This window comes from Ochotona curzoniae, unplaced genomic scaffold (assembly GCF_017591425.1).
Source record: "Ochotona curzoniae isolate NIBS_2020 unplaced genomic scaffold, NIBS_Ocur_1.0 contig_3864, whole genome shotgun sequence".
Taxonomy (NCBI): domain Eukaryota; kingdom Metazoa; phylum Chordata; class Mammalia; order Lagomorpha; family Ochotonidae; genus Ochotona; species Ochotona curzoniae.
This window is the reverse complement of record NW_024466022.1, coordinates 1-14970: the sequence shown is the minus strand read 5'-3', so window position 1 is coordinate 14970 and position 14970 is coordinate 1. Positions and strand designations below refer to the sequence as shown.

The 14970-nt window shown below is 65.9% G+C and overlaps 1 protein-coding gene across 1 annotated transcript; it reads left to right on the top strand.

Moving 5' to 3' along the window:
- Window positions 1–11268: 11268 nt before the first annotated feature.
- On the top strand, window positions 11269–14936 carry LOC121158901 (glycosylphosphatidylinositol-anchored high density lipoprotein-binding protein 1-like; the record flags this gene model as incomplete). Its single annotated transcript, XM_040983919.1, has 6 exons — window positions 11269–11326; window positions 11592–11705; window positions 11893–12009; window positions 12525–12657; window positions 14469–14556; window positions 14675–14936. Coding segments are annotated over exons 1-6 (772 nt in total), but the record flags the coding sequence as incomplete, so codon positions are not given.
- Between the last annotated feature and the right edge of the window lie 34 nt (window positions 14937–14970).

The following is a 14970-nucleotide window of genomic DNA, read 5'->3' as shown; positions in this document are numbered from 1 at the left end:
CACCAGGGCACAGCACACGCAGCCCTCACACACGTGTGTACACCAGGGACCAGCACACGCAGCCCCACACACGTGTGTACACCAGGGCACAGCACACGCAGCCCTCACACACGTGTGTACACCAGGGACCAGCACACGCACCCCACACACGTGTGTACACCAGGGACCAGCACACGCAGTCCTCACACACACGTGTACACCAGGGTGCAGCACACGCAGCCCCCACACACGTGTGTACACCAGGGCACAGCACACGCACCCTCACACACGTGTGTACACCAGGGTGCAGCACACGCAGCCCCCACACGTGTACACCAGGGACCAGCACACGCAGTCCTCACACACACGTGTACACCAGGGTGCAGCACACGCACCCCCACACACGTGTGTACACCAGGGTGCAGCACACGCAGCCCCCACACACGTGTGTACACCAGGGCGCAGCACACGCACCCTCACACACGTGTGTACACCAGGGTGCAGCACATGCACCCTCACACACGTGTGTACACCAGGGCACAGCACACGCAGCCCCCACACACGTGTGTACATCAGGGACCAGCACACGCAGCCCCCCCACACGTGTGTACACCAGGGCACAGCACACGCAGCCCCCACACACGTGTGTACACCAGGGTGCAGCACACGCAGCCCTCACACACGTGTGTACACCAGGGACCAGCACACGCACCCCCCACACGTGTGTACACCAGGGACCAGCACACGCAGCCCCCACACACATGTGTACACCAGGGACCAGCACACGCAGCCCTCACACACGTGTGTACACCAGGGTGCAGCACACGCAGCCCCCACACACCTGTGTACACCAGGGCACAGCACACGCAGCCCTCACACACGTGTGTACACCAGGGACCAGCACACGCAGCCCCACACACGTGTGTACACCAGGGACCAGCACACGCAGCCCTCACACACGTGTGTACACCAGGGACCAGCACACGCACCCCACACACGTGTGTACACCAGGGACCAGCACACGCAGTCCTCACACACACGTGTACACCAGGGCACAGCACACGCAGCCCCCACACGTGTACACCAGGGACCAGCACACGCAGCCCCCACACACGTGTGTACACCAGGGACCAGCACACGCAGTCCTCACACACACGTGTACACCAGGGTGCAGCACACGCAGCCCTCACACACGTGTGTACACCAGGGCGCAGCACACGCAGCCCTCACACACGTGTGTACACCAGGGACCAGCACACGCACCCCCACACACGTGTGTACACCAGGGTGCAGCACACGCAGCCCTCACACACGTGTGTACACCAGGGCGCAGCACACGCAGCCCTCACACACGTGTGTACACCAGGGACCAGCACACGCAGCCCTCACACACGTGTGTACACCAGGGACCAGCACACGCAGCCCTCACACACGTGTGTACACCAGGGACCAGCACACGCAGTCCTCACACACACGTGTACACCAGGGTGCAGCACACGCAGCCCCCACACACGTGTGTACACCAGGGCTCAGCACACGCAGCCCCCACACGTGTACACCAGGGACCAGCACACGCAGCCCCCACACACGTGTGTACACCAGGGACCAGCACACGCACCCACACACACGTGTGTACACCAGGGACCAGCACACGCAGCCCTCACACACGTGTACACCAGGGCGCAGCACACGCAGCCCTCACACACGTGTGTACACCAGGGACCAGCACACGCAGCCCTCACACACGTGTGTACACCAGGGACCAGCACACGCAGCCCCCACACACGTGTGTACACCAGGGACAAGCACACGCACCCCACACACGTGTGTACACCAGGGACCAGCACATGCACCCCACACACGTGTACACCAGGGACCAGCACACGCACCCCCACACACGTGTACACCAGGGACCAGCACACGCAGCCCTCACACACGTGTGTACACCAGGGCGCAGCACACGCAGCCCCCACACACGTGTGTACACCAGGGTGCAGCACACGCAGCCCCCACACACGTGTGTACACCAGGGCGCAGCACACGCACCCTCACACACGTGTGTACACCAGGGTGCAGCACACGCAGCCCCCACACACGTGTGTACACCAGGGACCAGCACACGCAGTCCTCACACACACGTGTACACCAGGGCACAGCACACGCAGCCCCCACACACGTGTGTACATCAGGGACCAGCACACGCAGCCCCCCCACACGTGTGTACACCAGGGCACAGCACACGCAGCCCCCACACACGTGTGTACACCAGGGACCAGCACACGCACCCCCCACACGTGTGTACACCAGGGACCAGCACACGCAGCCCCCACACACGTGTGTACACCAGGGACCAGCACACGCAGCCCTCACACACGTGTGTACACCAGGGTGCAGCTACGCAGCCCCCACACACGTGTGTACACCAGGGCACAGCACACGCAGCCCTCACACACGTGTGTACACCAGGGACCAGCACACGCACCCCACACACGTGTGTACACCAGGGACCAGCACACGCAGCCCTCACACACGTGTGTACACCAGGGACCAGCACACGCAGCCCCCACACACGTGTGTACACCAGGGACAAGCACACGCACCCCACACACGTGTGTACACCAGGGACCAGCACATGCACCCCCCACACGTGTACACCAGGGTGCAGCACACGCAGCCCCCACACACGTGTGTACACCAGGGCGCAGCACACGCACCCCCACACACGTGTGTACACCAGGGTGCAGCACACGCACCCTCACACACGTGTGTACACCAGGGTGCAGCACATGCACCCTCACACACGTGTGTACACCAGGGACCAGCACACGCACCCCACACACGTGTGTACACCAGGGACCAGCACACGCAGTCCTCACACACACGTGTACACCAGGGCACAGCACACGCAGCCCCCACACGTGTACACCAGGGACCAGCACACGCAGCCCCCACACACGTGTGTACACCAGGGCACAGCACACGCAGCCCCCACACACGTGTGTACACCAGGGACCAGCACACGCACCCCCCACACGTGTGTACACCAGGGACCAGCACACGCAGTCCTCACACACACGTGTACACCAGGGTGCAGCACACGCAGCCCCCACACACGTGTGTACACCAGGGACCAGCACACGCAGCCCCCACACACATGTGTACACCAGGGACCAGCACACGCAGCCCTCACACACGTGTGTACACCAGGGTGCAGCACACGCAGCCCCCACACACGTGTGTACACCAGGGCACAGCACACGCAGCCCTCACACACGTGTGTACACCAGGGACCAGCACACGCAGCCCTCACACACGTGTGTACACCAGGGTGCAGCACACGCAGCCCCCACACACCTGTGTACACCAGGGCACAGCACACGCAGCCCTCACACACGTGTGTACACCAGGGACCAGCACACGCAGCCCCACACACGTGTGTACACCAGGGCACAGCACACGCAGCCCTCACACACGTGTGTACACCAGGGACCAGCACACGCACCCCACACACGTGTGTACACCAGGGACCAGCACACGCAGTCCTCACACACACGTGTACACCAGGGTGCAGCACACGCAGCCCCCACACACGTGTGTACACCAGGGCACAGCACACGCAGCCCCCACACGTGTACACCAGGGACCAGCACACGCAGCCCTCACACACGTGTGTACACCAGGGACCAGCACACGCAGCCCCCACACACGTGTGTACACCAGGGACCAGCACACGCAGTCCTCACACACACGTGTACACCAGGGTGCAGCACACGCAGCCCCCACACACGTGTGTACACCAGGGCACAGCACACGCACCCCCACACACGTGTGTACACCAGGGTGCAGCACACGCAGCCCCCACACACGTGTGTACACCAGGGCGCAGCACACGCACCCCCACACACGTGTGTACACCAGGGTGCAGCACACGCAGCCCCCACACACGTGTGTACACCAGGGCGCAGCACACGCACCCTCACACACGTGTGTACACCAGGGTGCAGCACATGCACCCTCACACACGTGTGTACACCAGGGCACAGCACACGCAGCCCCCACACACGTGTGTACATCAGGGACCAGCACACGCAGCCCTCACACACGTGTGTACACCAGGGCACAGCACACGCAGCCCCCACACACGTGTGTACACCAGGGACCAGCACACGCACCCCCCACACGTGTGTACACCAGGGACCAGCACACGCAGCCCCCACACACATGTGTACACCAGGGACCAGCACACGCAGCCCTCACACACGTGTGTACACCAGGGTGCAGCACACGCAGCCCCCACACACGTGTGTACACCAGGGCACAGCACACGCAGCCCTCACACACGTGTGTACACCAGGGACCAGCACACGCAGCCCCACACACGTGTGTACACCAGGGCACAGCACACGCAGCCCTCACACACGTGTGTACACCAGGGACCAGCACACGCACCCCCCACACGTGTGTACACCAGGGACCAGCACACGCAGTCCTCACACACACGTGTACACCAGGGTGCAGCACACGCAGCCCCCACACACGTGTGTACACCAGGGACCAGCACACGCAGCCCTCACACACGTGTGTACACCAGGGACCAGCACACGCAGCCCCCACACACGTGTGTACACCAGGGACCAGCACACGCAGCCCTCACACACGTGTGTACACCAGGGACCAGCACACGCAGCCCCCACACACGTGTGTACACCAGGGACAAGCACACGCACCCCCCACACGTGTGTACACCAGGGACCAGCACATGCACCCCCCACACGTGTACACCAGGGTGCAGCACACGCAGCCCCCACACACTTGTGTACACCAGGGCACAGCACACGCAGCCCCCACACACGTGTGTACACCAGGGCACAGCACACGCAGCCCCCACACACGTGTGTACACCAGGGTGCAGCACACGCAGCCCCCACACACGTGTGTACACCAGGGACCAGCACACGCAGCCCCCACACACGTGTGTACACCAGGGACCAGCACACGCACCCCCACACACGTGTACACCAGGGCACAGCACACGCACCCCCCACACGTGTGTACACCAGGGACCAGCACACGCAGCCCTCACACACGTGTGTACACCAGGGTGCAGCACACGCAGCCCCCACACACGTGTGTACACCAGGGCACAGCACACGCAGCCCTCACACACGTGTGTACACCAGGGACCAGCACACGCAGCCCCACACACGTGTGTACACCAGGGCACAGCACACGCAGCCCTCACACACGTGTGTACACCAGGGACCAGCACACGCACCCCACACACGTGTGTACACCAGGGACCAGCACACGCAGTCCTCACACACACGTGTACACCAGGGTGCAGCACACGCAGCCCCCACACACGTGTGTACACCAGGGCACAGCACACGCAGCCCCCACACGTGTACACCAGGGACCAGCACACGCAGCCCCCACACACGTGTGTACACCAGGGACCAGCACACGCAGTCCTCACACACACGTGTACACCAGGGTGCAGCACACGCAGCCCCCACACACGTGTGTACACCAGGGACCAGCACACGCAGCCCCCACACACGTGTGTACACCAGGGACCAGCACACGCAGCCCTCACACACGTGTGTACACCAGGGACCAGCACACGCAGCCCCCACACACGTGTGTACACCAGGGACAAGCACACGCACCCCACACACGTGTGTACACCAGGGACCAGCACATGCACCCCCCACACGTGTACACCAGGGTGCAGCACACGCAGCCCCCACACACGTGTGTACACCAGGGCGCAGCACACGCACCCCCACACACGTGTGTACACCAGGGTGCAGCACACGCAGCCCCCACACACGTGTGTACACCAGGGCGCAGCACACGCACCCTCACACACGTGTGTACACCTGGGCGCAGCACACGCACCCCCACACACGTGTGTACACCAGGGTGCAGCACATGCACCCTCACACACGTGTGTACACCAGGGCACAGCACACGCAGCCCCCACACACGTGTGTACATCAGGGACCAGCACACGCAGCCCTCACACACGTGTGTACACCAGGGCACAGCACACGCAGCCCCCACACACGTGTGTACACCAGGGACCAGCACACGCACCCCCCACACGTGTGTACACCAGGGACCAGCACACGCAGCCCCCACACACATGTGTACACCAGGGACCAGCACACGCAGCCCTCACACACGTGTGTACACCAGGGTGCAGCACACGCAGCCCCCACACACCTGTGTACACCAGGGCACAGCACACGCAGCCCTCACACACGTGTGTACACCAGGGACCAGCACACGCAGCCCCACACACGTGTGTACACCAGGGCACAGCACACGCAGCCCTCACACACGTGTGTACACCAGGGACCAGCACACGCACCCCACACACGTGTGTACACCAGGGACCAGCACACGCAGTCCTCACACACACGTGTACACCAGGGTGCAGCACACGCAGCCCCCACACACGTGTGTACACCAGGGCACAGCACACGCAGCCCCCACACGTGTACACCAGGGACCAGCACACGCAGCCCCCACACACGTGTGTACACCAGGGACCAGCACACGCAGTCCTCACACACACGTGTACACCAGGGTGCAGCACACGCAGCCCTCACACACGTGTGTACACCAGGGCGCAGCACACGCAGCCCTCACACACGTGTGTACACCAGGGACCAGCACACGCAGCCCTCACACACGTGTGTACACCAGGGACCAGCACACGCAGCCCCCACACACGTGTGTACACCAGGGACAAGCACACGCACCCCACACACGTGTGTACACCAGGGACCAGCACATGCACCCCCCACACGTGTACACCAGGGTGCAGCACACGCAGCCCCCACACACGTGTGTACACCAGGGCGCAGCACACGCAGCCCCCACACACGTGTGTACACCAGGGTGCAGCACACGCAGCCCCCACACACGTGTGTACACCAGGGCGCAGCACACGCACCCTCACACACGTGTGTACACCAGGGTGCAGCACATGCACCCTCACACACGTGTGTACACCAGGGCACAGCACACGCAGCCCCCACACACGTGTGTACATCAGGGACCAGCACACGCAGCCCTCACACACGTGTGTACACCAGGGTGCAGCACACGCAGCCCCCACACACACGTGTACACCAGGGACCAGCACACGCAGCCCTCACACACGTGTGTACACCAGGGACCAGCACACGCAGCCCCACACACGTGTGTACACCAGGGCACAGCACACGCAGCCCTCACACACGTGTGTACACCAGGGACCAGCACACGCAGTCCTCACACACACGTGTACACCAGGGTGCAGCACACGCAGCCCCCACACACGTGTGTACACCAGGGCTCAGCACACGCAGCCCCCACACGTGTACACCAGGGACCAGCACACGCAGCCCCCACACACGTGTGTACACCAGGGACCAGCACACGCACCCACACACACGTGTGTACACCAGGGACCAGCACACGCAGCCCTCACACACGTGTGTACACCAGGGACCAGCACACGCAGTCCTCACACACGTGTGTACACCAGGGACCAGCACACGCAGCCCTCACACACGTGTACACCAGGGACCAGCACACGCACCCCCCACACGTGTGTACACCAGGGCGCAGCACACGCAGTCCTCACACACGTGTGTACACCAGGGTGCAGCACACGCAGCCCTCACACACGTGTGTACACCAGGGTGCAGCACACGCAGCCCCCACACACATGTGTACACCAGGGCACAGCACACGCACCCACACACAGAGTTACTCTATGCAAACTCTATGCGTTCCCTTACTCTCCTAAATGGGCACTGATCTGCAAACGGGGCTGTGACTGCCCCTCACACGGCTGAGACATGCTTATCCACGCCAGCCCAGCCAGCAAGACAGCCCCAGCACAGTGTGCCCACGCCTCGCTGTCCGTGTGCCAGCTGGCCCTGCAGCCACCTCCCTAGCACCCGCCTTCGGGGGGCAGGCCGTCTTTGGCCTTCCCTGTTGCTCTGTGTACGTGCTGGGCAGTGCTGGCCTCCTGCTGGCCCTGCACAGCCCTTGGCATGCCCTGAGTGTCAGGCACCAGGAGCCTACTGCCTCCCCGCGTGCCCACCCATCCTCACCCCTCTGCCACGTGCCCACCCTCAGCCCAGCTGCCTGTCCCTGCCGAGGCCGCGGACCAACACCCCAGAGCAGGCAGGGAGGGGCCTAAGCCTGTTGTGCTTGAGGCCTCGGCTGCGGGACAGACCTGCGTGGTGGCCGGGCCTGGCTCCTGCTCGCCCGAGACCAGCTCGGGGCTGCCCCTTGAGCTCACCAGCTCTGCCGGTGGCTGGTTGCCATGGAGAGAGACTCCCCCCGGTTTGGCTTTCCTCCCCAGGCACGTGGGCCAGCTTCACCCTATCAGGAATTTTCCAAACAAGAATGATCATGGCAGCTGATGACTGGGGGACGCGAGCTGGAGACGGGCAGCTGTGGGGGCAGCAGCTCCAGGCAGCCTTGATGCCCACACTGCGTCCAAGGACATGGAGCAGCGAGGGGCAAGGGCCTTATTCCCCCCGCGGGCACCGGGTGACCCCGGGTGCCGACAGGGCCACGCCCCACCAGAGTCCCACCCCACCAGCGCCCTGCCCACATTTCAGAGCCACGCCCACTCCTCAGAATCCTGTCCGCAGCCCAGGACAGCGCTGCAGGCCCAGTCTGAACCCCAGAGTCACTGCTCAGGGCAGAGTCTGGCACAGCAGTTGGGAAGGCCGCAGCTAAGACAGCCTGGGCCACCGCGCCTACACGAAAGCCCTGGATTTAAAGCTGACCTAGCCCCCGTCACGACCCCAGTTCTCATTTTAAAGTATAGGCGCATCGTGGCGCAGTGCGTGGTTTCCACCTGAGACACGGACATCCCACGCGGGCGCCGGTGTCTGCCCCAGCTGCTCCACTCCCCATCCAGCTCCCTGCTACAGGTCAGGGAAGCAGCACCAGATGGACCGAGTGCTTGGGTCCCTGCACCCACAGGGGACACCTGGAGGAGGCCACGTGGGAGCGGACAGGAAAAGGAGATCTCTCTCTGCAGCTCTGCCTTTCAAATAAATTTAAAAATATATTTCTTTAATTAAAAATGAAATCTTAAAGCTGGACAGAAGCAGCAGACAGACCCTGGGGACAGAGGGACATTTAGAGATGTGACCTGAGCTTCCTGCTGTGACAGGGACACAGGCAAGTCAAGAGGACGCACACCTGTCCCAGGGGCTCAGAGACGGGCTTGGCGCCTGGCAGCCCCGGGCCCCGCCGTCCCTCCAGGTCAGCCCCGGGCCTCCCGTCCCTCCAGGTCAGCCCTGGGCCCCGCCATCCCTCCAGGTCAGCCCCGGGCCCCTCCGTCCCTCCAGGTCAGCCCCGGGCCTCCCGTCCCTCCAGGTCAGCCCCGGGCCCCGCCGTCCCTCCAGGTCAGCCAGGGGCCACACAGCAGGGCAGAAGCAAGCCCTCCAGGCCAGGAGCTCTGCTGTCAGCTAGGCTGTGGGCAGGGCCCCACTCCTGCCCAGAGGAGGCTGTGTCCAGCCCTTCCAGCCCCTGGTGGCATCAGGCTCCAGGAAGCATCCCCCACCCCCGTCTGTATGCCCCGTCCCAAGGAGGGACACACGGCTTGGAGTCAGGGCCTCCGCACCAGGAAATGCGGCACCCAGCCCGCGAGGTGCGGTGTCACTCAGTTCTCTGCCTTCTGCCTAGCGACCTGTTGATGTGAGCAGCAGAGCGGCAGGGAGGAGTCCGCTTCCATCTGCTGGTCCGCTCCCTGGGTGCCCACAGCACCGCCTGTACGGAAAGCCGAGCTAGACCCGTGACACCAGAGGAAGACGGCGGGGGACGCCTTAACCCAGCCTCTGCCCGCACTGCACAAAGCCACGTGGCCCCTACGGGACCCGTCCCCAGGAACCAGCTCTCTCAGGCTCCAAGGGGCCGCCCCGTTCCCAGGCGTGTCCCCACCCTGGTGTCACGCTGCCTGCCTTCCTGGGGAGATCCGGCCTGTGGGTCCCCAGAGGCCAGGCCAAGGGACCACAAGTGCTAGTGAGGGAAGGGTGGGGCATGCGTAGGCCATGTGGCTGGACCTCGTTGTCTGCAAGGCTGGCCACCAGGTCCTGGTGGCACTGTGGCCCCAGATCAGGTGGAGACAGATGCAGGTACACCCAAGCAGCAGCAATGGGGTGGTGACTATACTATTAGTCTTTGCTGGGCAATTCACAGGAGCGGTTCTGGCCAGGACACTGCAGTTTGAGCCAATGAGGAGCCAGGCTAGACTCCAGGAGAGGGAGGGCAGGTGAGGCAGTGGCACCTAGCTGGGTGTGACGAGGCGCAGAGCCGAGTGGGGCCGGGCAAGGGGTGACTGGCCCCTGTAGACCCCTGCGGAAGCAGCCCAGCAGGTGTAGGCCTGCTCGGAGTCAGGGGCCTTCCTGGAGTATCTCCCACAGCCTGGACCAGAGCAGGGTGGGGGGAGGTGGATGGTGGGCACGGGGCGGGGCAGCCAGGGCACCTGCTGGAAGTTCAGCCGGACTGCAGGGCTGGCCAGGGTGGGGACAGCAGGACAACTGAGGGCTGAGCAGTCTTGAGGGCAATTGAGGGGCAGTGGCCTCTGGGGTGTCGGGGGCACACCGTTCCAGCCAGCCGCCAGAGGGCGGCGTCCCGCCCTGGGCACTGCCCTGAGCTGTGGATGGCCACCACACCCCAACGAGGAGCTGAGGCCACGGACCGAGGGTTGGGGACCCAGAGCTAGGCCCAGCAGGAGCTAGGCTGGGCTTCTGCTCCCGGCCCCGCCACTGACAGACAAATGAAGCGGCTGGTCTGAGCCTGGGGACCACTCCGGGCTCTCCCAGCCAGCGCCCCTCCAGATCACAGGAGACACAGGACCCAATCCGGACAGCCTTGTCACACAGCCAGGGTGTAAGAGGGACTGCGCTGGGGGACAGGCGCCAGCCTGCAGCGGTGGGTAGCCAGGGGCTGGCCACACGAGAGCCAGGGTGGGTGGGTGAGGGCTGAGGCCTGGACACCCATACCCACCTCCAGCAGCCCGCGCAGGGTGGGGCGTCCAGGTGGACAGGACCACAGGGCTGGCCGCAGTGACGTGCTCTTCCCCTGTGGCCCCAGAGGTCCTGGAGGGAAGCGGCGGCGTCCCCCGCCTGGCGCCCGCAGCTGGGGACGGTGCTGGGGCCATTGTTCCTTGCTGCAGCCGGTGGGGGCGTGGGAAGCCCTGGACGGTGCCCTCTGGCCCACTTGCTGACCCAGCACCTCAAGCCAGCCACTCGCACGTCCAGCAGCATGAAGGCGCTGGGGGTCGTGGTGCTGGCCCTGCTGCTGTGCCGGCAGCCAGGTGCGGGTGGTGGGGGTCGGGGATTTCCAGGGACCCCAGGCTCAGAGCGGGAATCGGGGAGGAGAGGGGAGGGGTCTGTTTTGTGTCCAGACCTTGGTGGCCTGCTCTGTGCCTCTGGCGGGCAGGGCAGATGGCAGGGGCTGTGCGAGGGGACCGCCCAGAGCAGCTGCTGTGGGTGGCGAGCACAGCAAACCGCACCGGGCTGCAGGTGAGGAGGGCAGGGCTGAGTCGGGCTGGGGACACGGGCTTCACAGCTGTCCTGCCTGGCCAGGGAGAGGGTGGGCGCAGGAGGACAAGGACGATGACGACGTGGGGCTGGACGGCTACGATGATGAAGAGGAGGAGGAGGAGGAGGCCGGCGCTGGCCCTGGCAGCAGGGACGGAGGTACCCACCCTCGCCAACGCCCTCACTCTGACCTTGACTCTCAGCCGCCACTCGGGGAGGGAGGGGCAGTGGTGCCAGGAGCACAGGGTCCCTGGGGAGGGTGGGCTGGGGTCCTGGGGCGAGAGTCGGGGCGGCCCCTCCCCAGGACACCGCAGGGCCTTGGCCCGAGCCCCTCTCCTGCCCGCAGCACGGCTCCAGTGCTACAGCTGCCAGTCCTTACAGCGGGAGGAACGCTGCAGCCACACGCAGAGCTGCGCCCACAGCCAGCACTACTGTACCACCTTCATCACCCACGGCAACACCGGTGAGCCCTGCCCCTGGCCACCCAGCCCTGCCCCAGCCCTGCCCTGCCCTGTCCTGTCCTGCCCTTGGCCCACCCAGCCCTGCCCCTGACCACCCAGCCCTGCCCTGCCCTGTCCTGCCCTTGGCCCACCCAGCCCTGCCCCTGGCCACCCAGCCCTGCCCTGCCCTGTCCTGCCCTGCCCTTGGCCCACCCAGCCCTGCCCCTGGCCACCCAGCCCTGCCCTGTCCTGTCCTGCCCTTGGCCCACCCAGCCCTGCCCTGTCCTGTCCTGCCCTTGGCCCACCCAGCCCTGCCCTGCCCTGTCCTGCCCTTGGCCCACCCAGCCCTGCCCCTGGCCCTGCCCTGCCCCCTGCCCCACCCAGCCCTGCCCCCTGCCCCAGCCCTGCCCTGCCCTTGGCCCACCCAGCCCTGCCCCACCCCAGCCCTACCCACCCCACTCCAGCCCTGCCCCTGGCCCCCTGCACACCTGGGAGCTGCCCACCATGACCTCAGCAGCCCCTCTGCTCCCTTGCCCAGGGTCAGGGCTCCTGACCACCTACTCCACGTGGTGCACAGACACCTGCCAGCCCATCAGCAGGACGGTGCAAGGGACCCAGCTGACCGTGACCTGCTGCCAGTCGATGCTGTGCAATGTCCCGCCCTGGCACAGGCCAGGGTCACAGGACCCACCGGGCAGCAGGGCAGCAGGCCCCCTGAGCAGCCTGGCACACGTGCTGGTCCCAGCCCTGCTGCTCAGCCTCTTTGGCAGCCTTTGAGCAAAGCGCCCTGTAAACCTGGCCAGCCCTGCCCTCCCCCCATGGCCCCAGGCCCCTGGTCCCTCTGGAGAATAAACGGTCTTGGCTTCTCACCCCACCCGTCTGCTCTGTGTGTCTAGGGACCTTCAGCCCCAGGGGGACCCCAGCCAGTCCACCAGGGAGGCCACAGTGGGTACTGCGGGCCATGGACAGCAGGGGAAGGGGCCTGGCAGCAGCACCCCCCAGCAGGTCCTCGCTGCCCAGGGATGCCACCTCCCTCTCCTCCCCCTTGCCCCTTCCAGTGGCCACCTTGAGCCGGGAGGTGACATCCCCATGGCAGCCTCCCACTCCCAGATGGAAGCTACACCGCTGCCTGGAAGGCCCCTCCGCCACCAGCTGGACACACATGCGTGCGCATAGGCACCCACCTCACACACTGACACACAGATGAAGGGCCAACCCCGCACTGGCCCGACTCTGGCACCTCCTCCTAGCAGTCCAGTGCCCAGTGGGACCCCCTGGGTGCCCTGGAGAGCTGCTGTCCCAGGACGCTGCCCGCATGCCACCTGCACGCCCACGTGCGGCAGATCTTAAAGAACGCAGCCCCGTCACCGGCCACATCAGCCCGCGTTCGCAGGAGCTGGGGTCCCCGCAACGCCTGCACATCCTCTAGGCTCTCGCGTTCTCAGAAGCTGGGAGGCTGCCAGTCTGCCCGGCAGGCGACCCCAGGGCTCTGGGCAGGAGGGGCACCCAGCTGGACACTGCCGGCGCCCTCCTGGTTGCTGCAACTCAGAGCCTCAGCACAGCCGTGACCAACCCAGCCCAGCTCTGCCCCGGGGCAGCACAGAGGGCAGAGGTGCCAGGAGGGTGAGAGGGGCCAGTGTGGAGGGCAGCCAGGACTCCAGGGGCCTCCTCTCAGGCCCAGAGTGGACACCAGCCACAGGGTGAGGCGGCAGTTACGAGCGGAGGGCACGGGAAGGAGACCAGGGCCTGCCACACAGTCCCCCGGGATGCAGCAGCTCCCGCCCCACAGGCCCTGGCCACCACGCCATGCCTGCAGCTGCCAGGCGAATGGGGGTGTGAGGAGGCCAAGGCCAAGGCCAGGGACCGCGTGCAGGGCTGGGTATCCGTTGCAAAGAAAAGCAGACAGGCCCTCCCTGCTCCCAGAACTGAAACAGCTCCAACACGCCTGTCTCGGGCGGAGAGAAAGCGGCTTGCAGAAGGGGGCGTGAAGAGGCTCCTGGGCGGGGCACCCCCTCTTGTGCTGCAGGGACCCCTGGGCCCGGCCCCTGGGGAAACGCTGCCTCCCCCAGGATGAGGGGGACCAGCCCCCCAGAATCCTTGCCTGACCTTGCTGGTAGTGCCCAAAGCAGAGCCCCGTCTGAGGGCACCGAGGGCACCGGCCTGGGCCACTGCTCAGCTAGGAGATGCGCCCATCTCCGGGGGGAGAGGTGAGGTGGCGTGGTCACCACGCTGGCCTAGAGTGCAGCCCGTCACCGGGCCCGCCGCACCTGCAGGAGGGCCCCGCCATGTCTCCCCAACCTGGCCAAGGTCCACCGAGCGCCCCGGGAGCCCAGGGTCCCGGAAGGGGCGAGGGGCTGTGGCCGTGCAGGGTCCTGCCGGCCTGCGGACACGTCCAGCTGACAGGGTTCAAGCCCCCTTCGTGGGCCCGGGCCGCTACAGACGCTCAGCTCCGCACCTCTCCCGGGCCATCCGCGTTCCCCAGGGATGAACGCGCACCTACGGCCCCGCCAACCCCGGAACCGCGGGCCGTGGACCGGAGGACGGCGAGGACAGCCCGTTCCCAGCCCTCGGTGCGGCTCCAGGGAGTCTGGGCGGCCCTGCCCGGGGGCAGCGCTCTCCGTGGGAAGGCCCAGCTCCACGGGAAGCAGGTGTCCGCAGCCTCCCGCTCCCGGTTCCGGACCCGCGCAGGCCCGGCGCCAGCAGGAAATCCCTGAGGAAGGAGGTTCGGCCCCGGGCCAGGAGCGACCCGCGCGGGGCTGCCTGAGGCGAGGCAGGGGCAGCGCCCGGCCCGGGGCCAAGCAGGCTTCCCGCGGCGCCCAGGGGCGGGACGAGCGGCACCGGCAGCGGACGGCGTCCACAGGAGCACCCGTCCACGCCGCGGCCGCAGCGCCACCGAGAGGCCGGAACGTGCGGCTAGAGCGGCCCGGAGGGGGCGTGGCGCGGAGGCCCGGTGGGCGTGGCTTATCGGGGCCGACCACTGAGAT